Source organism: Osmerus mordax, chromosome 17 (assembly GCF_038355195.1).
Source record: "Osmerus mordax isolate fOsmMor3 chromosome 17, fOsmMor3.pri, whole genome shotgun sequence".
In the NCBI taxonomy this organism is placed as follows: Eukaryota; Metazoa; Chordata; class Actinopteri; order Osmeriformes; family Osmeridae; genus Osmerus; species Osmerus mordax.
Window position 1 is genome coordinate 16,170,066 of NC_090066.1, and position 19,137 is coordinate 16,189,202.

General features: G+C 44.0%; 2 protein-coding genes and 6 non-coding genes across 10 annotated transcripts; all 8 read right to left on the bottom strand.

The window, feature by feature from the left end:
* Positions 1-9: 9 nt before the first annotated feature.
* Positions 10-4,986, bottom strand: LOC136960548 (uncharacterized). Its single transcript, XM_067255068.1, has 10 exons — positions 4,860-4,986; positions 4,008-4,157; positions 3,767-3,853; positions 3,566-3,673; positions 3,101-3,484; positions 2,518-2,993; positions 2,086-2,413; positions 1,185-1,986; positions 855-1,064; positions 10-629 (listed from the first exon to the last, which is right to left on the bottom strand). Exons 2-10 carry the CDS (start codon positions 4,155-4,157, stop codon positions 19-21), a joined length of 3,156 nt encoding a protein of 1,051 aa, XP_067111169.1. The 5' UTR covers positions 4,860-4,986; the 3' UTR covers positions 10-18.
* Positions 4,987-7,801: 2,815 nt separating this feature from the next.
* On the bottom strand, positions 7,802-7,874 carry trnar-ucg (transfer RNA arginine (anticodon UCG)). The gene has a single exon. It is a non-coding gene; the product is annotated as a tRNA-Arg (tRNA).
* A 413-nt stretch (positions 7,875-8,287) lies between these two features.
* On the bottom strand, positions 8,288-8,360 carry trnar-ucg (transfer RNA arginine (anticodon UCG)). The gene has a single exon. It is a non-coding gene; the product is annotated as a tRNA-Arg (tRNA).
* Positions 8,361-11,032: 2,672 nt separating this feature from the next.
* trnar-ucg (transfer RNA arginine (anticodon UCG)) lies at positions 11,033-11,105 on the bottom strand. The gene has a single exon. It is a non-coding gene; the product is annotated as a tRNA-Arg (tRNA).
* A 413-nt stretch (positions 11,106-11,518) lies between these two features.
* Positions 11,519-11,591, bottom strand: trnar-ucg (transfer RNA arginine (anticodon UCG)). Its single transcript has one exon. It is a non-coding gene; the product is annotated as a tRNA-Arg (tRNA).
* Positions 11,592-12,850: 1,259 nt separating this feature from the next.
* On the bottom strand, positions 12,851-16,563 carry LOC136960319 (putative nuclease HARBI1). 3 transcript variants are annotated; one of them, XM_067254767.1, is made up of 13 exons: positions 16,189-16,563; positions 15,837-15,907; positions 15,573-15,749; positions 15,421-15,482; positions 15,252-15,338; positions 15,123-15,164; positions 14,881-15,054; positions 14,779-14,801; positions 14,388-14,432; positions 14,113-14,282; positions 13,928-14,043; positions 13,720-13,831; positions 12,851-13,625 (listed from the first exon to the last, which is right to left on the bottom strand). In XM_067254767.1, exons 1-13 carry the CDS (start codon positions 16,344-16,346, stop codon positions 13,255-13,257), a joined length of 1,608 nt encoding a protein of 535 aa, XP_067110868.1. In that variant the 5' UTR covers positions 16,347-16,563; the 3' UTR covers positions 12,851-13,254. The 3 variants fall into 3 exon arrangements, with proteins under 3 accessions (XP_067110868.1, XP_067110867.1, XP_067110866.1); XM_067254766.1 differs by having other exon boundaries at positions 13,928-14,019; positions 14,113-14,432; XM_067254765.1 differs by having other exon boundaries at positions 14,113-14,432.
* A 1,155-nt stretch (positions 16,564-17,718) lies between these two features.
* Positions 17,719-17,791, bottom strand: trnar-ucg (transfer RNA arginine (anticodon UCG)). The gene has a single exon. It is a non-coding gene; the product is annotated as a tRNA-Arg (tRNA).
* A 413-nt stretch (positions 17,792-18,204) lies between these two features.
* On the bottom strand, positions 18,205-18,277 carry trnar-ucg (transfer RNA arginine (anticodon UCG)). The gene has a single exon. It is a non-coding gene; the product is annotated as a tRNA-Arg (tRNA).
* Between the last annotated feature and the right edge of the window lie 860 nt (positions 18,278-19,137).

Consider the following 19,137-nt stretch of genomic DNA (forward strand, 5'->3'; position numbering starts at 1 on the left):
GCAGATACATTGATTTTCTTAAGATACCAGGGAGGGAGCAGCCAGGGGGGTAGCAGGCAGGGTGTTAGTAGCCAGGGAGGCAGCAGGCAGGGAGGGAGCAGGCAGGGTGGGAGCAGCCATGGAGGCAGGAGGCAGGGTGGGAGCAGCCATGGAGGCAGGAGGCAGGGTGGGAGCAGGCAGGGTGGGAGCAGCCATGGAGGCAGGAGGCAGGATGGGAGCAGCCATGGAGGCAGGAGGCAGGATGGGAGCAGCCATGGAGGCAGGAGGCAGGGTGGGAGCAGGCAGGGTGGGAGCAGCCATGGAGGCAGAAGGCAGGATGGGAGCAGCCATGGAGGCAGGAGGCAGGATGGGAGCAGCCATGGAGGCAGGAGGCAGGGTGGGAGCAGCCATGGAGGCAGGAGGCAGGGTGGGAGCAGCCATGGAGGCAGGAGGCAGGGTGAGAGTAGAGAAGCTTTGGTCATCCAGGAGACTTGACACAGCAAGACTTGGTTCTTCCTGGAAGCCCTCATCTTCTTCTTCCTCGCCCTCATGAACATCCTCCAGCATGCCCTCTATCTCCTCTGAGTCGGGGTTCACGTTGAGAGACTGCCCAGTCTGACTCAGCAGGTAGTCAACACCAAGCAGCTCTCCTATAAAATAGTACAGACAGTCACACACATTATTAGCTGTATTTGTAGCATTCTATATAGATACTGTTTAATATCAGAGTAGTGTTTCTGTATCATGTTATGAGCAAGTACGTGTATGGTTTGCTTTGGTAATGGGCATAGTAAAAATAAAGCCTTGTTGAACTTAAGTTAGAACACAGAAAACCCACAAACAGTATTATATATCCAGATATCAGCTTGACATACCAGTGTATTTGGCAGGTGGCGTGAAGGTTGGCACAAATGCCCGGCCAAACACTTTCAGGCTGTTGGTGTTTACACAGTGGGCCACACCCCCGGAATAGGTGAGGAGGGACGATGGCTTGCTGGTCACTGCTGCAGTCCCCCGATCCTGGTTCCACCTATTTAGGCCTTCCAGGAGGTACAGCTGGAAATTCAGTGCATTTGCACTGGTTCCTGAAGAAAATATATAAATGATGTCGGCCAATTAAAAAAAGGTCTTGCTTTTCAATCTGAATAATGGTTTCATAAAAAAACTTACAATTATTGAAAACATTATACATGAGAGACACCAACCTGGAATGAACCTGTTTAGGTGGCAATGAAACGACTCCAGGGATGTGGACCCCCTGGCACAGCGGTACCTGGTCAGTACGACGCCCCCCTTGGTGGTGCTTCCAACCTCAGTGTACAGCTGCACCCCTGGCACGTCCTGGATGCACTTGACGTGGTGTTTCTGCACACGCCAGATGTGCTCCATGCGCACCTGGTCCAGCAGTGGCACCCCCATGAGGTCTCTACCTCTTGCACCCCCCAGTTCCTGCAGCAGCCGGTCGATGAGGCTGATGGTGGTCTCTTCGCCGCGTGTCTTCCTGCGGCAGTAGAGGCTCAGCTCCATCTTGGAGATCTTGGTGTCCACCACAAGATCCGTTATGGATGGCACACCCTCCTGCCTGAGCTGCGCTCTCTTTGCCTGCCGCAACAGAGTGAGGTCCCCTGCATCCCACTCAAAGATGCAGGCAGACAGAGAGCCCATAAAGGTGGGGTAGAGTGGGTGAGCATCGGTGGTGCAGCCGATAGCCATCCTCCTCATAAAGTGCCAGATGTCCAGCCGTATGTGGAGGTCTGGCCACTCTCCAAACCTGGTCTGCAGCTTGCTCGGCCCCTCGCTTTTGCAGCAACCACAGTCCACGTACAGCAGCACTGGGGGTGGAACAGCTGCCTGGCGGTACCGCTCCATCACACCAGACACCATGTGATCCAATCCCGGCCCCTCCTGCACTGTGAGGACACTGGTCAGGATCTGTCCAACCTCGTTCCCAAGGGAGGTCACCCAGAGAGCTGTCCCCTTGCCATGGCCAGACAGCTTCTTTGTGATCTAGAATGTGACAAAAGTTAATGTTTATATGAGATTATATATTACATACATGGTAATGTACACAGTAATGTACAATTACACAGTCAAATGATGTATTACCTTTTTGGTTGAATCCATTTTTAAAATGGAGCCAAACGTGGAGGTGATGCTGGCCTTGATGTGTTCCATGCGGGAGAGGATGTCCCTGCCGTACACGGACAGCAGCCAACGACTGGTGGGAATTTCGATGGGCTCAGGGGGCTCCTGGCAGACCACTGGGAACAGACTGGGTCGATCCACAAAGTCAGCACACTCCCCGAGATAGTGTGCCAACCGGGTCAGCCATTCCTCCCCATGGTTCTCCTTGAGCTGCTTCACCAGTCGTGTTGGACTGTTGCCAAGGGTCCTTTCCCGAAGCATCCGAATGACACGAATGTCACAAGCATACCTGACATGCCCATTGTTGGAGTGATTAGTTACATGTTTATTGGAGGGTAATGTCAGTTGTTATAGGCTTCACAATCACCATCTTTTCAAAAATGCATTACTCACTTGCAGGTCAGGATGAGCCGGAACAAATTCTGGTGTGGCAGGTCCAGCTGGTCCCTGACAGTCTGACTGGTAGACAGAGTGGTCAGGAAACACACAGAGCACCTGAGTGTCTCTGTCACCATTAGGTAGTATCTGTCAATGTCAAGGACCTTCCGAGCTCTCCTGTGAATGCCAGCACCCGTCAAATGCTTCCCACAAGCTGGGCAGAACACCCTCACCCTCCAAAGGCGGTAGGGCATCCACACCATCAGCCGATGGGTGAAGAAGCGGTCGGGTGTTGGCGTTTGGTGATAAATCAGTGCTGGAACAGGGGGCTCATACCACAGCTTCAAATCTGGCCGCAGTTTGCCAGAGTGAAAGAGGGTGTTGGATATCCACCTCTGATCTTGAACAGGGATTGACTTGCTCAGCTCACCCGGCAACCAGACAGAAGCTGTAGCCCCAGTAGCAGCTAGATGGATTTCTCCTGCCCCATCCTGTTTGGAAGACAACAGCAAATAAGAATATGTTTTTTTGCATTAAAAAAGGCTACTCTCAAGATGACTTGAAACATAACCAGACAAAAAGGAGACGCTGTACTCACAGTGGCTACTTCCAGGCTGGTGCTAACAGCAGGGCTGGGGGTCCTCACAGAGGCGGTAGACGGGGTCCTCAGTGAGGATGGAGGAGGAGCAGGACTGGGGGTCCTCAGAGAGGATGGAGAAGGAGCAGGGCTGGGGGTCCTCAGAGAGGATGGAGGAGGAGCAGGGCTGGGGGTCCTCAGAGAGGATGGAGAAGGAGTAGGGCTGGGGGTCCTCACAGAGGATGGAGAAGGAGCAGGGCTGGAGGTCCTCACAGAGGATGGAGGAGGAGCAGGGCTGGAGGTCCTCACAGAGGATGGAGGAGGAGCGGGGCTGGGGGTCTTCCTCGCCACAATATTGGGCTTCATTGAGGCAGACTGTGACCCACCAAAGCGTGATTTAGTGAACTGCAAGGAGAAACAGAGTTAATTTTGTTATTCAGCACATACAAAATGATTTATACAAAACATGAATAACTAAGCCATTACCATTGACACACTCAGAGGGGGCCGCAGGAAAGAAGGCTGGGCTGCAGCACCAGTGGACAAGTCTGAAGCCACAGACTGTGGTGCTTGAGGTGACTGAGTGGCAGTCTGCTAAAACAACAGCATGTCATGTAATGTATCAGCAACAGCATTGTAAGAGACCTGAGATGCAAGATAGTCAGATGTAAAAAAATTATACATCACCTTAACAGCATGGAATCCACAATTACAGACCATGGACCCTCCAAATAGGGCGGTCTGTCCACGGGCCTGCATGGGGCATTTCTCAATCTGAAACAATCAGAATAGTTATTCAGCCAGAGTCACTCAGTGTACAGTCCATTGTCTGATATTATCTGCACCATTGTATTGACCCTTTTTCATCAAGTGAACTGCAGTCTAATGACTGTAAGAAGTAATAAGCACATATTTTGCAGTACTTTACCTTTTGATAGAGGTCATGCCATTTCCGCTGCCTTGGGGCAGGTCTATTGCCTCCTCCAGCAGGCCAAACCCCTGAGCCAGCAAATGCCCTCAGCCTCGCCATCCATTCTCCATCTCCCATGGATTTATGGCTCTTAGGCTTGGTGCTCATCTAAAATAACAGAGACATATTAATAACCATAGTTACAACTATGTATGGAAGCATGGTGTGCTGAACCAACTTGTGCATACTCATAAGTACAGTAACATAAGCAAACTAGACTGCTAACGGTTTTTGTTTAGTTTTTAACAGCTTACTGTATCTACAATGATTGACAGATGTCATTCTTACCAAAGCTTCAAGTAGGATCATTATAAATTTGTGAAAAAGGGTAGACCCACTTTAAATGAATGTAAGTAGCTACAGTAAAGGACTAGTTAATATTGACACTAAAACCGTAGAAGTTTAGACTAGGTACTGTAAGCAGACCCCGCAATGTCGACAAGTTAATACTGAATGTTGGTTACTGTACTGCACTGTCTGTACTGTAGCTAGCTACCTACTGTACCTCCGCTTGTCAGACGTAATAAACGTAGAGCTATAGCATGTTAACTAGTTAAATGATGAAGTAACCAATACAACTAACGTTATAATAACACTTACTTGAATTACTGCGAATATAGCCTGCCTTTTTCCTCTCACGATTACAGTACATTAGAAATTAGCGTTACTGTAGTAGCGATTGCTAATATTAGCTAAGGTGACTAAAGTTTGACATGACACTGGACAACAACATGTTAACGTGACTTTGCCTGACGGATGTAATACAATCTATTCCTATTTAAGTAGAAAATAAAATTAATGTTCACTTACTTTGATGCTTTCTTGTACGTTTGTACTGACAGTAAACAGTATGCTTATACAGTGACAGCCAACAGACTTTTCTTCTGACAGAAAGTTTTCCAACGGACTCACAATGGAAAGAAGCGCTGTGATTGGCTGTATCCATTCTCACTCAAAGACGTGATTGGCCTAAATCCAATCCACATTGGACTGTTAGTATCCTGATTGGATGGTGAGATTGGAGTTTAGGTAGCCGATCCTGCCCCAGGTAGCGCCAGTAATCCGAAGGTTGCCAGTTCGATTCCCGGTCATGCCAACTGATGTTGTGTCCTTGGGCAAGGCACTTCACCCTACTTTCCTCGGGGGAATGTCCCTGTACTTACTGTAAGTCGCTCTGGATAAGAGCGTCTGCTAAATGACTAAATGTAATGTAAATGTAAACTAGAGAGGTTACAATTTCTGGGGAAATTGTAGGGTGTGCTTGCTTGCGTCGGTTGCACAGGGGTCCGTTTTTGAATGACATTTTTACAACTGATTTCTGTATATTTTATATGAAAATGCATACTTATTATTTATAAAGATTAAATAGATTTAAAAGCATTTTTTTGCTGCTCATTTACAACTGAAAATACAGTGAAGTGTAGAATGAAATAGATGTATTCTCATTTCCCCTGCAAGAGGCAGCCTCATCGTTGAATCAAAACGAATAAATTTGGCAGACCGGTGTAAAAATGGACCTAATCTCTATGACTTAAACGTCATTTTAAGTTTTTCCCTTCTCGTGATATTTTCAGGGATGTAGCCTACTCATTGCATTCATTCATTAATAAAGAACCCCCTTTGAAGATTATTCTACGACGTTACCCGGCAGTAGAAGATGGAATCGCGATTCAGACAGTCCCATCTGCTAACTGAAAATATGCCCCCCAAAACGTAAATAAGCTTGACATTCATAAAAAGCTCACTGGTAGCGATCATTGTCAGTAACAACGCAAAATGCGATATAGCCCTGTGTGGAGAAGCTGCCCCGGTAAATTGTACTACTACGGTACAGTACTACTAGACTACTGCTGTGTTCGTCTTGGTAGCGATTGCGTTGGTTGAATTGGATTTAACGTTCCGTTGTACGGTTTAGGCAGAAATTAATTATTTTCATGAACAGATTGACAACGTTTAGGCTGTGGCAATGAAGTTCAGGTTAGTAGTTAGATAGACTTTTGATTTAAGTAAGGGGAGTGCCGAACATGTTCTGTCGCCGTTTGACTTCCTGCAGCTGTGTAGATGTTTTTGTAGTGTCTCGCGTAGGCTACAGCATTGCAGTGAGCAACACTGGTTTGAAACCACAGGTAATGATAATTTCACCCACAAATCGTTTACTTGTAATGTAATGTCATAATAAATCCTACAACGAAAATGTATTTGTGAGGAATGTTTATTTTAAAGATTGAAAACAAATGCATCATAGACCACTGTAGTATGTGTTGCCCGGGCAACAGAGGCTAATGTCATGATGCTAATGCTTCAGTGAAATAGTAGACTACCGTTTCCAAAAGTAGATGTGGGCCTACTTCCTTAATAATATCAGCTAATATTGTACATTACATTTCATAATTGTGTTTCACATCACAAAGTAAAATGAGTAAATAGTTATCACCCTGGCCTCTTTGCTTGTGGCGTTCCTGCAGCTGCCTTGCAGTAAAGCTATAGATAGCCTATCTATCCCCCAAGTTAACAGATGTGAAACGAATGTTCTGCTACAGGTAGTCACGCGTGTTTTCGTGACGTAGTGACGTTAGTAACGTCAGTGACTGTGGCTAGCAAATTAGCCACCGTTAGCTTCACTTTTCACCACAAAAACGCAATTTCTACTTAAACCATGCAACGGAACGTAAATAAAAATACAACCAACGCAATCGCTACCAAGACAAACCTTTTGACACCGCCGTTGTGTATGTAGTCCAAATATTGACTGATCCTTAGGGGGGCGAAAATAAATAATAATAATAAATAAATATATATGTGAGAGAACAATGGTTGTGCTCTCGCCGAAGGCTTGAGCACACCCAAATATGGGTCCCCAGAAAGAAGGTGTGGGAAACACTGCTCTATGCAGTGTGGTGAAGATGTGGGATGGGAGATGGGCTTTCAGCCGCTGCTGGTACACCAAGGAATTAGGTGCTCAACGATTTAGATGATGTTCAGCAGGGATGGGTCGCTTTGTGCTGACCTTACTTGCTCTGCACACCTGAGAGAAGGCCATGTAGTACTATACATGGACAATTTGTACAGCAGTGCAATCCTCTTTCAACATGTCTTTTGGTACGGGGCCTGTGCGGGCCAACATTCACATTCACCTGTAAAATTAGAAAGGGAGATGTTCAATATATAGAAAACGGTCAACAGCAGGCATTCCAAAAACGAGAACAACTTACGGCTTTTAAAGCTCTTCAACAGCAATCAAGATCCATCATGCTGATGACAAACAAGAAGGGACTCAAACCCTTAATCTTCTGATCCGAAGTCAGATGCCCTATCAATTACGCCAAGTGGTCTCTTGCTTAAGAATTAACCGCAAACATTTTGAGATAGCTTGTTTCCAATTACGAGAACACTATTCCTTAATTAGGCATCTTCAACAGCTTGAGAGGAGTCAAGATGGACCCAGTTCAGAGAAAGGAACACAATGCTGTGGACAACCAGGAAGCGACTCTCAATCTTCTCACCATAAGTCAGACGCCTTATCCGTAACAACATGTATTCACTTTTTGCTAATTTAACCACACACACTTTGAGACAGACTGTTTCCTACAACATGTGAACAACTTTTTCCATCAAGCATCTTCGACAGCTCGCCTGGAGTCGCGATCCATCAAGTTCAGATCAACACTTTGAGATGGCTTTTTTCCAAAAACGAGACCAACTTCTGGCTTTTAAAGCTCTTCAACAGCAATTAAGATCCATCATGCTGATGACAACCACGAAGGGACTCGAACCCTTAATCTTCTGATCCGAAGTCAGACGCCTTATCCATTAGGCCACGTGGTCTCTTGCTTAAGAATTAACCACAAACATTTTGAGATAGCTTGTTTCCAATTACAAGAACACCATTCCTTAATTAGGCATCTTCAACAACTTGAGAGGAGTCAAGATGGATCTAGTTCAGAGAAAGGAACACAATTCTGTGGACAACGAGGAAGCGACTCTCAATCTTCTCACCATAAGTCAGACGCCTTATCCGTAACGACATGTATTCACTTCTTGCTAATTTAACCACACACACTTTGAGACAGACTGTTTCCTACAACATGGGAACTACTTTTCCAATCAAGCATCTTTGACAGCTCGACTTGATTTATCAAGTTCAGATCAACACTTTGAGATGGCTTTTTTCCAAAAACGAGACCGACTTCTGGCTTTTAAAGCTCTTCAACAGCAATCAAGATCCATCATGCTGATGACAACCACGAAGGGACTCGAACCCTTAATCTTCTGATCCGAAGTCAGACGCCTTATCCATTAGGCCACGTGGTCTCTTGCTTAAGATTTAACCACAAACATTTTGACATAGCTTGTTTCCAATTACAAGAACACCATTCCTTAATTAGGCATCTTCAACAGCTTGAGAGGAGTCAAGATGGATCTAGTTCAGAGAAAGGAACACAATTCTGTGGACAACCAGGAAGCGACTCTCAATCTTCTCACCATAAGCCAGACGCCTTATCCGCAACGACATGTATTCACTTCTTGCTAATTTAACCACACACACTTTGAGACAGACTGTTTCCTACAACATGGGAACAACTTTTTCCATCAAGCATCTTCGACAGCTCGACTGGAGTCGCGATCCATCAAGTTCAGATCAACACTTTGAGATGGCTTTTTTCCAAAAACGAGACCAACTTATGGCTTTTAAAGCTCTTCAACAGCAATCAAGATCCATCATGCTGATGACAACCACGAAGGGACTCGAACCCTTAATCTTCTGATCCGAAGTCAGACGCCTTATCCATTAGGCCACTTGGTCTCTTGCTTCAGAACTAACCATAAACATTTTGAGATAGCTTGTGTCCAATTACGAGAACACTATTCCTTAAGTCAGATGCCTTTTCCGTAACGACATGTATTCACTTCTTGCTAATTTAACCACACACACTTTGAGACAGACTGTTTCCTACAACATGGGAACAACTTTATCCATCAAGCATCTTCGACAGCTCGACTGGAGTCGCGATCCATCAAGTTCAGATCAACACTTTGAGATGGCTTGATTCCAAAAACGAGAACAACTTATGGCTTTCAAAGCTCTTCAACAGCAATGAAGATCCATCATGCTGATGACAGCCACAAAGGGACTTGAACCCTTAATCTTCTGGTTTGAAGTCAGACGCCTTATCCATTGGGCCACGTGGTCTCTTGCTTAAGAATTAACAACAAACATTTTGAGATAGCTTGTTTTCAATTACAAAAACACCATTCCTTAATTAGGCATCTTCAACAGCTTGAGAGGAGTCAAGATGGATCTAGTTCAGAGAAAGGAACACAATTCTGTGGACAACCAGGAAGCGACTCTCAATCTTCTCACCATAAGCCAGACGCCTTATCCGTAACGACATGTATTCACTTCTTGCTAATTTAACCACACACACTTTGAGACAGACTGTTTCTTACAACATGGGAACAACTTTTTCCATCAAGCATCTTCGACAGCTCGACTTGAGTCACGATCCATCAAGTTCAGATCAACACTTTGAGATGGCTTGATTCCAAAAACGAGAACAACTTATGGCTTTCAAAGCTCTTCAACAGCAATGAAGATCCATCATGCTGATGACAGCCACAAAGGGACTTGAACCCTTAATCTTCTGATTTGAAGTCAGACACCTTATCCATTAGGCCACGTGGTCTCTTGCTTAAGAATTAACCACAAACATTTTGAGATAGCTTGTTTCCAATTACAAAAACACCATTCCTTAATTAGGCATCTTCAACAGCTTGAGAGGAGTCAAGATGGATCTAGTTCAGAGAAAGGAACACAATTCTGTGGACAACCAGGAAGCGACTCTCAATCTTCTCACCATAAGCCAGACGCCTTATCCGTAACGACATGTATTCACTTCTTGCTAATTTAACCACACACACTTTGAGACAGACTGTTTCCTACAACATAGGAACAACTTTTTCCATCAAGCATCTTCGACAGCTCGACTGGAGTCGCGATCCATCAAGTTCAGATCAACACTTTGAGATGGCTTTTTTCCAAAAACGAGACCAACTTCTGGCTTTTAAACCTCTTCAACAGCAATCAAGATCCATCATGCTGATGACAACCATGAAGGGACTCGAACCCTTAATCTTCTGATCCGAAGTCAGACGCCTTGTCCATTAGGCCACGTGGTCTCTTGCTTCAGAACTAACCATAAACATTTTGAGATAGCTTGTTTCCAATTACGAGAACACTATTCCTTAAGTCAGACGCCTTATCCGTAACGACATGTATTCACTTCTTGCTAATTTAACCACACACTTTGAGACAGACTGTTTCCTACAACATGGGAACAACTTTTTCCATCAAGCATCTTCGACAGCTCGACTGGAGTCGCGATCCATCAAGATAAGATCAACACTTTGAGATGGCTTGATTCCAAAAACGAGAACAACTTACAGCTTTTAAAGCTCTTCAACAGAAATCAAGATCCATCATGCTGATGACAACCACGAAAGGGACTCGCACCCTTAATCTTCTGATCCGAAGTCAGATGCCCTATCAATTACGCCAAGTGGTCTCTTGCTTAAGAATTAACCGCAAACATTTTGAGATAGCTTGTTTCCAATTACGAGAACACTATTCCTTAATTAGGCATCTTCAACAGCTTGAGAGGAGTCAAGATGGACCCAGTTCAGAGAAAGGAACACAATGCTGTGGTTAACCAGGAAGCGACTCTCAATCTTCTCACCATAAGTCAGACGCCTTATCCGTAACGACATGTATTCACTTCTTGCTAATTTAACCACACACACTTTGAGACAGACTGTTTCCTACAACATGTGAACAACTTTTTCCATCAAGCATCTTCGACAGCTCGCCTGGAGTCGCGATCCATCAAGTTCAGATCAACACTTTGAGATGGCTTTTTTCCAAAAACGAGACCAACTTCTGGCTTTTAAAGCTCTTCAACAGCAATCAAGATCCATCATGCTGATGACAACCACGAAGGGACTCGAACCCTTAATCTTCTGATCCGAAGTCAGACGCCTTATCCATTAGGCCACGTGGTCTCTTGCTTAAGAATTAACCACAAACATTTTGACATAGCTTGTTTCCAATTACAAGAACACCATTCCTTAATTAGGCATCTTCAACAGCTTGAGAGGAGTCAAGATGGATCTAGTTCAGAGAAAGGAACACAATTCTGTGGACAACCAGGAAGCGACTCTCAATCTTCTCACCATAAGCCGGACGCCTTATCCGCAACGACATGTATTCACTTCTTGCTAATTTAACCACACACACTTTGAGACAGACTGTTTCCTACAACATGGGAACAACTTTTCCAATCAAGCATCTTTGACAGCTCGACTTGATTTATCAAGTTCAGATCAACACTTTGAGATGGCTTGTTTCCAAAAACGAGAACAACTTCTGGCTTTTAAAGCTCTTCAACAGCAATCAAGATCCATCATGCTGATGACAACCACGAAGGGACTCGAACCCTTAATCTTCTGATCCGAAGTCAGACGCCTTATCCATTAGGCCACGTGGTCTCTTGCTTCAGAACTAACCATAAACATTTTGAGATAGCTTGTTTCCAATTGCGAGAACACTATTCCTTAAGTCAGATGCCTTTTCCGTAACGACATGTATTCACTTCTTGCTAATTTAACCACACACACTTTGAGACAGACTGTTTCCTACAACATGGGAACAACTTTATGCATCAAGCATCTTTGACAGCTCGACTGGAGTCGCGATCCATCAAGTTCAGATCAACACTTTGAGTTGGCTTGATTCCAAATACGAGAACAACTTATGGCTTTTAAAGCTCTTCAACAGCAATGAAGATCCATCATGCTGATGACAGCCACAAAGGGACTCGAACCCTTAATCTTCTGATCCGAAGTCAGATGCCCTATCGATTACGCCAAGTGGTCTCTTGCTTACGAATTAACCACAAACATTTTGAGATAGCTTGTTTCCAATTACAAGAACACCATTCCTTAATTAGGCATCTTCAACAGCTTGAGAGGAGTCAAGATGGATCTAGTTCAGAGAAAAGAACACAATTCTGTGGACAACCAGGGGCCTGTTGCACAAAACTAGGATAAGGGATTAAGCCAGGATATCTTGGTGATCCTGGCTCAATTGATCCGTAATCCGGTTGCACTAAAGATGGATAGGGGGCAGGAGGATATGTTATGGTATAAATTACCATGGAGATTTATTCTGTGGAGCTAGCCTGCTCCAGACCAGGCTAAATTCCAGGATCTATTTAATCTCATCCCTAATGTCAGTCAGCAGTCACCACAAATGGAAACCAATAGTTATTTCACTGCTCACTATACATTGTTATCACATATAACTAGACCCACTGTCATTATTTAAACGTTTGTGATCATTAATTTCAATGATTTTGGATAAAAAATGATTTTTAGATGATGTTGCTATCATTAGATAATTTACAGTTTCCCATAGACTATAAGGCTATATATAAAATGATAGAATATTAGGGCCACAGAGGGGAAAAAAACACAAGTCATAATATTGTAACCAGTTGTTTTAAAGGAGGACAGTTGTTAAAATGACAGATGTGGGGCATTTCGTGAAATTGTACTTCAGTATGGTTTCATAAACAAAGACATGCTGATGTGCCAGAATATTAAGTATCACATTGTCATAAGTATCAAAACTGTAAAAACAATATGTAGCTTTTCTGCAGAAAGAACCAGCCTCATAAATTTATGACTTTATCCTTTTTCTTCAGTGTGGCCCTAGTACTCTGTCATATAAACAAATACACATTCCATATGAATATAAAAACACAATGTGTAACATTATGTTCCTTTATTGAATAAGGACAAAACAAAGCAGGTAAACCATCAGCTCCTTTCGAAACTGAAGTCACAGTGACTCTACAAGATGGAAAGCACAGAATCCAAGCATATTATACAAAATGATACATACACATTCAAAGGTCTGTATATAACACACCCTGCATGTCTGCACACTAAAATAAATGCAGGACAAATCCATACACATCAACTGAACAGACAAATGAATGGATGCAGTAGCCTCCCTGCAGCCTTGTATTACACACAGTATACCGCACAAACATCATAAGAGGCCAAATTCGTAAAAAAACGAACCCAAAAAAACCCAAATTCCTCTGCCACCGCAGGACATATTTAACCAAAATTGAAAGCACACATACTAACTAAAATAATTCAACACATATTGGTCCCTCAGCAGCCGACCACTGTCGTCATCAGGGAAGATTGCCGGATTGTCCCAGTCCATGGCTGGTGGCACTCTGGGGGCCCTCTCCTTCCTCAGGCAGGCCACATTGTGGAGGACAGCACAAGCCACAGTAATATCACATGCCCTAACAGGGCTGACCCTTAATTTGTGAAGGCAGTGAAAGCGTGCCTTCAGGAGGCCAAAGGTCATTTCAACTCTGGCCCTGGTCCTGGCATGGGCATGGTTGTAGGCCTGCTGTGCTTCCTGGGGGTCTGTGAAAGGTGTCAGGAGAAAAGGCTGGCAGCCATACCCCCTGTCTCCCAGCAACACACCAGAGAATTCACCTGTCAACACAAAATCTCATCATTACTACCTCATAAACACAGTGATATTCTTGACACAGCCATGATGGTTATAAATAGGGGTTGTGTGGCTTACCTTGTGATAGGCACTGATAGATTTCAGAGGCCCGAAAGATTCTGGAGTCATGGACTGAGCCAGGCCATTTTGCCACAACATTGCTGATCACACAGTCAGCATTGCAGACCATCTGAAATCATAAGATGAGGAATATTACACCAATCAATGCACATCACTGGCAATGCAGAGTGTTCGTCAATGGACAATATCAAAAAGTTATGTTCACCTGAACATTAATGCTGTGAAAGGATTTCCTATTCACAAAATCGGCCTCATGGGCACCTGAGGGGGCTTTTATCCTTATGTGTGTGCAGTCCACTGCACCAATGACATTGGGGAAACCTGTCACACAAAGTAATGAGTATCCTACTATGTGTTAACAGTTGTCCTGTAATTTGTAGATCCTCTTACCTGCAATCCTATAGAACTCCTCTTTGATGTCACAGAGTCTTCTGTGGCCAGGGAAGGAGATGAAGACATCTGCTAATGCTTTGATAGCCAGACACACACTCCTTATTGTGCGGCAAATTGTGGCCTTGTTCAGCTGTTCTGCATCCCCCACTGAGTACAGGAAGGCTCCACTAGCAAAAAAGCGCAAGGCCACACAAACCATTTGCTCCACACTCAGTGCATGGCTCCGTGCAGTGCGGTGCTTAATCCTGGGACCCAGTAGTCTGCATAGATACCTGATGCCATCTGCAGAAAACCTGTATCTTTCATATAGATGGTCATCAGGGAAGGCCAGTGGGTCCAACCGGTCCCTGAAGACCCTTTCTCGCCTGAAGGCTCTCCTCAGCACAAGTGCTTCTTCATCCACCACATCTCGCACGAATGGGCATGCCATTGTCAGAGCAGAAAGGAACACACAATTTTGGGCCTTCATATAGGCTAGTGGCCACACCTGGTGCTGGGGGGGTGGGCAAAAGAGGGCGATGCCTTATAACGATGACTTGGTTGTACTGATTGCTGGGAAAATAAAAAAAACCTTAGAAAGATGCCACCGTCCTGTGTGCTCACAATAAGAGCTCATATGTCATGGCTCACTTGACTTTACGAGAATATACCTAATTTTTATTTTCAGCTGTGTCATCTTCTTGGAGCTGGGGGAGGAAAGAAAAATAATGATTAATACATTTGTGTTACAGTTAGCATACAGTGTACATTGAAGGCATATCTCACCTCCCTCTCAAGTTTTTTTATTTCAAGGTCCAGTTTCCTAATTGTCCTCTTTTTTATTTCGGACTCCAGTGCAAGATTTTCCATCTTTTTCTTCTTGTACTGAATGTCTATGTCTGCCAGTTCTATTTGGCGCCGGAGGTGGTTGCCATACAACTTTCTGATAGCTTGTGAGCTCTGTGAACACAATACAATTAGCGCAGCTGGAATTTGGCAGGATGTGGTGTCCTTTTATTAATACGCACTATGTTGCCAGGCTGGTTTTCCCACTGTATAGCATCTGGGTCCTGTAAAAGAAATTAGATTTTTTGATTTTGATGAGGACTCCTCACCATTGTAGAGTAAATAGTACTTTCACAGTCTTAACATGATACCTCATGCCTTCTGGAATCCAGAGAGATGGTCTCCTCCTCATCATCGTCTCCATCATGTGCTGTTGCTGCTGCACTGGGGCCTTCACCCTATCACATTTAATCGGATTCATATTGAAGCTAGTAGACAAGACATGCCAGGCCTACAGTATGCCTTTGATGGAGTACTCACTGGATCAGCATCGTCTGGTGCTTGTGCTGGTGGCTCTAACAGGAACACAGTGCTGCCAGACACTGCAAGGCAATAGGTAAACCAAAGTCAGACAGTCCAAATTGATTCAATATGAATGTGGTTGTATCCCATGTAGAGATGGAAGGACATACCTTGAATGAAGCGGGTGGCATCTTGGGAGGAACCTATGCTCGTCTCTTTCCCCCCAGGGATCCCCTCTAAGACGGGCCTGCCTTTATTTAGCTCCAAGGCCATGTCCTCTGCTGGGGTAAGGTCAGCCTTTGGTGACCCACCACCCGTGCCTTGTCTGTGGGTATTCTTTTTCACTGCTAAAACAGTACAGACAATGTGTGAGCAGGCACCTTCTGGGTACAATATATGCTTGTGCTTTGTTAAATATTAGTCAGGGACCATACCATTCTGCAGAATGTTCTTGTATTTGATTTTGACCTGCTGCCATGTCCGTTTTGGCCCGTTCATGTTTAATCTACACACACACACACATATTTAATGGAGTCACACTGCAAAAAATTACTTGGTATTTTTGTCTTGTTTTCAGTAAAAATATCAAAAAATTTATCATAGCTTTATACAGTGTGATGGAGTTACTTTACACAATTTCACTCATATCTGCAGTGCATTTCAATAAAAAATTTAACCGTTTCATAATTACAGTACAACTGCATTTTTGGAGATGTGAATTAAATATTTGAATTGTAATTGTGATGTTTCAGCGGAGCGGTGAGTATGTAATTGTGCACTACTTACGCATTCAGGCGGTCTGCAATACTTTGCCACGCTTTTTCTCTTTGCTTTATCACTGTGGCGGTGTTGCCTTTCTTCTTAATTATATCTTTTACCTCCTCGTATGCCTCCATGAGGATTTGTGCTTCCGACGGGGAAAAGTACGCGGCTCTAGTTGCCATGGTAAATCAGTTAATCTGTGATCTGTGGCGGGGTCTATTTGAGTGAGCCGTGAGCGCGCACCTATCCAGGATTGGTTTCACCTGGCTTAATGAATCCGTGTCTGCTCATCCTGGCTTGGTCTTTGTGCAACCAATTAAGCCTGGACGCACATGTTTTGGCTTCATTGAGCTCAGCTGAGTCATTTATCCCGGATGTCTTAATTCTACTTTTGTGCAACAGGCCCCAGGAAGCGATTCTCAATCGTCTCAGCATAAGTCAGACGCCTAATCCGTAACGACATGTATTCACTTCTTGCTGATTTAACCACACACACTTTGGGACAGACTGTTTCCTACAACATGTGAACAACTTTTTCCATCAAGCATCTTCGACAGCTCGACTGGAGTCGCAATCCATCAAGTTCAGTTCAACACTTTGAGATGGCTTGATTCCAGAAACGAGAACAACCTATGGCTTTTAAAGCTCTTCAACAGCAATAAAGGTCCATCATGCTGATGACAACCACGAACTGACTCGAACCCTTAATCTTCTGATCCAAAGTCAGACGCCTTATCGATTACGCCACGTGGTCTCTTGCTTCAGAAGTAACCAAAAACATTTTTAGATAGATTGTTTCCAATTACGAGAACACTATTCCTTAAGGCAGACGCCTTATCCGTAACGACATGTATTCACTTCTTGCTGATCTAACCACACACACTTTGAGACAGACTGTTTCCTACAACATGTGAACAACTTTTTCCATCAAGCATCTTCGACAGCTCGACTGGAGTCGCGATCCATCAAGTTCAGGTCAACACTTTGAGATGGCTTGTTTCCAAAAACGAGAACAATTTATGGCTTTTAAAGCTCTTCAACAGCGATCAAGATCCATCATGCTGATGACAACCACGAAGGGACTCGAACCCTTAATCTTCTGATCCGAAGTCAGATGCCCTATCGATTACGCCAAGTGGTCTCTTGCTTACGAATTAACCACAAACATTTTGAGATAGCTTGTTTCCAATTACAAGAACACCATTCCTTAATTAGGCATCTTCAACAGCTTGAGAGGAATCAAGATGGACCCAGTTCAGAGAAAGGAACACAATTCTGTGGACAACGAGGAAGCGACTCTCAATCTTCTCACCATAAGTCAGACGCCTTATCCGTAACGACATGTATTCACTTCTTGATAATTTAACCACACACACTTTGAGACAGACTGTTTCCTACAACATGGGAACTACTTTTCCAATCAAGCATCTTTGACAGCTCGACTTGATTTATCAAGTTCAGATCAACACTTTGAGATGGCTTTTTTCCAAAAACGAGACCAACTTCTGGCTTTTAAAGCTCTTCAACCGCAATCAAGATCCATCATGCTGATGACAACCACGAAGGGACTCGAACCCTTAATCTTCTGATCCGAAGTCAGACGCCTTATCCATTAGGCCACGTGGTCTCTTGCTTAAGAATTAACCACAAACATTTTGACATAGCTTGTTTCCAATTACAAGAACACCATTCCTTAATTAGGCATCTTCAACAGCTTGAGAGGAGTCAAGATGGATCTAGTTCAGAGAAAGGAACACAATTCTGTGGACAACCAGGAAGCGACTCTCAATCTTCTCACCATAAGCCGGACGCCTTATCCGCAACGACATGTATTCACTTCTTGCTAATTTAACCACACACACTTTGAGACAGACTGTTTCCTACAACATGGGAACAACTTTTCCAATCAAGCATCTTTGACAGCTCGACTTGATTTATCAAGTTCAGATCAACACTTTGAGATGGCTTGTTTCCAAAAACGAGAACAACTTCTGGCTTTTAAAGCTCTTCAACAGCAATCAAGATCCATCATGCTGATGACAACCACGAAGGGACTCGAACCCTTAATCTTCTGATCCGAAGTCAGACGCCTTATCCATTAGGCCACGTGGTCTCTTGCTTCAGAACTAACCATAAACATTTTGAGATAGCTTGTTTCCAATTGCGAGAACACTATTCCTTAAGTCAGATGCCTTTTCCGTAACGACATGTATTCACTTCTTGCTAATTTAACCACACACACTTTGAGACAGACTGTTTCCTACAACATGGGAACAACTTTATGCATCAAGCATCTTTGACAGCTCGACTGGAGTCGCGATCCATCAAGTTCAGATCAACACTTTGAGATGGCTTGATTCCAAAAACGAGAACAACTTATGGCTTTTAAAGCTCTTCAACAGCAATGAAGATCCATCATGCTGATGACAGCCACAAAGGGACTCGAACCCTTAATCTTCTGATCCGAAGTCAGATGCCCTATCGATTACGCCAAGTGGTCTCTTGCTTACGAATTAACCACAAACATTTTGAGATAGCTTGTTTCCAATTACAAGAACACCATTCCTTAATTAGGCATCTTCAACAGCTTGAGAGGAGTCAAGATGGATCTAGTTCAGAGAAAAGAACACAATTCTGTGGACAACCAGGAAGCGATTCTCAATCGTCTCAGCATAAGTCAGACGCCTAATCCGTAACGACATGTATTCACTTCTTGCTGATTTAACCACACACACTTTGGGACAGACTGTTTCCTACAACATGTGAACAACTTTTTCCATCAAGCATCTTCGACAGCTCGACTGGAGTCGCAATCCATCAAGTTCAGTTCAACACTTTGAGATGGCTTGATTCCAGAAACGAGAACAACCTATGGCTTTTAAAGCTCTTCAACAGCAATAAAGGTCCATCATGCTGATGACAACCACGAACTGACTCGAACCCTTAATCTTCTGATCCAAAGTCAGACGCCTT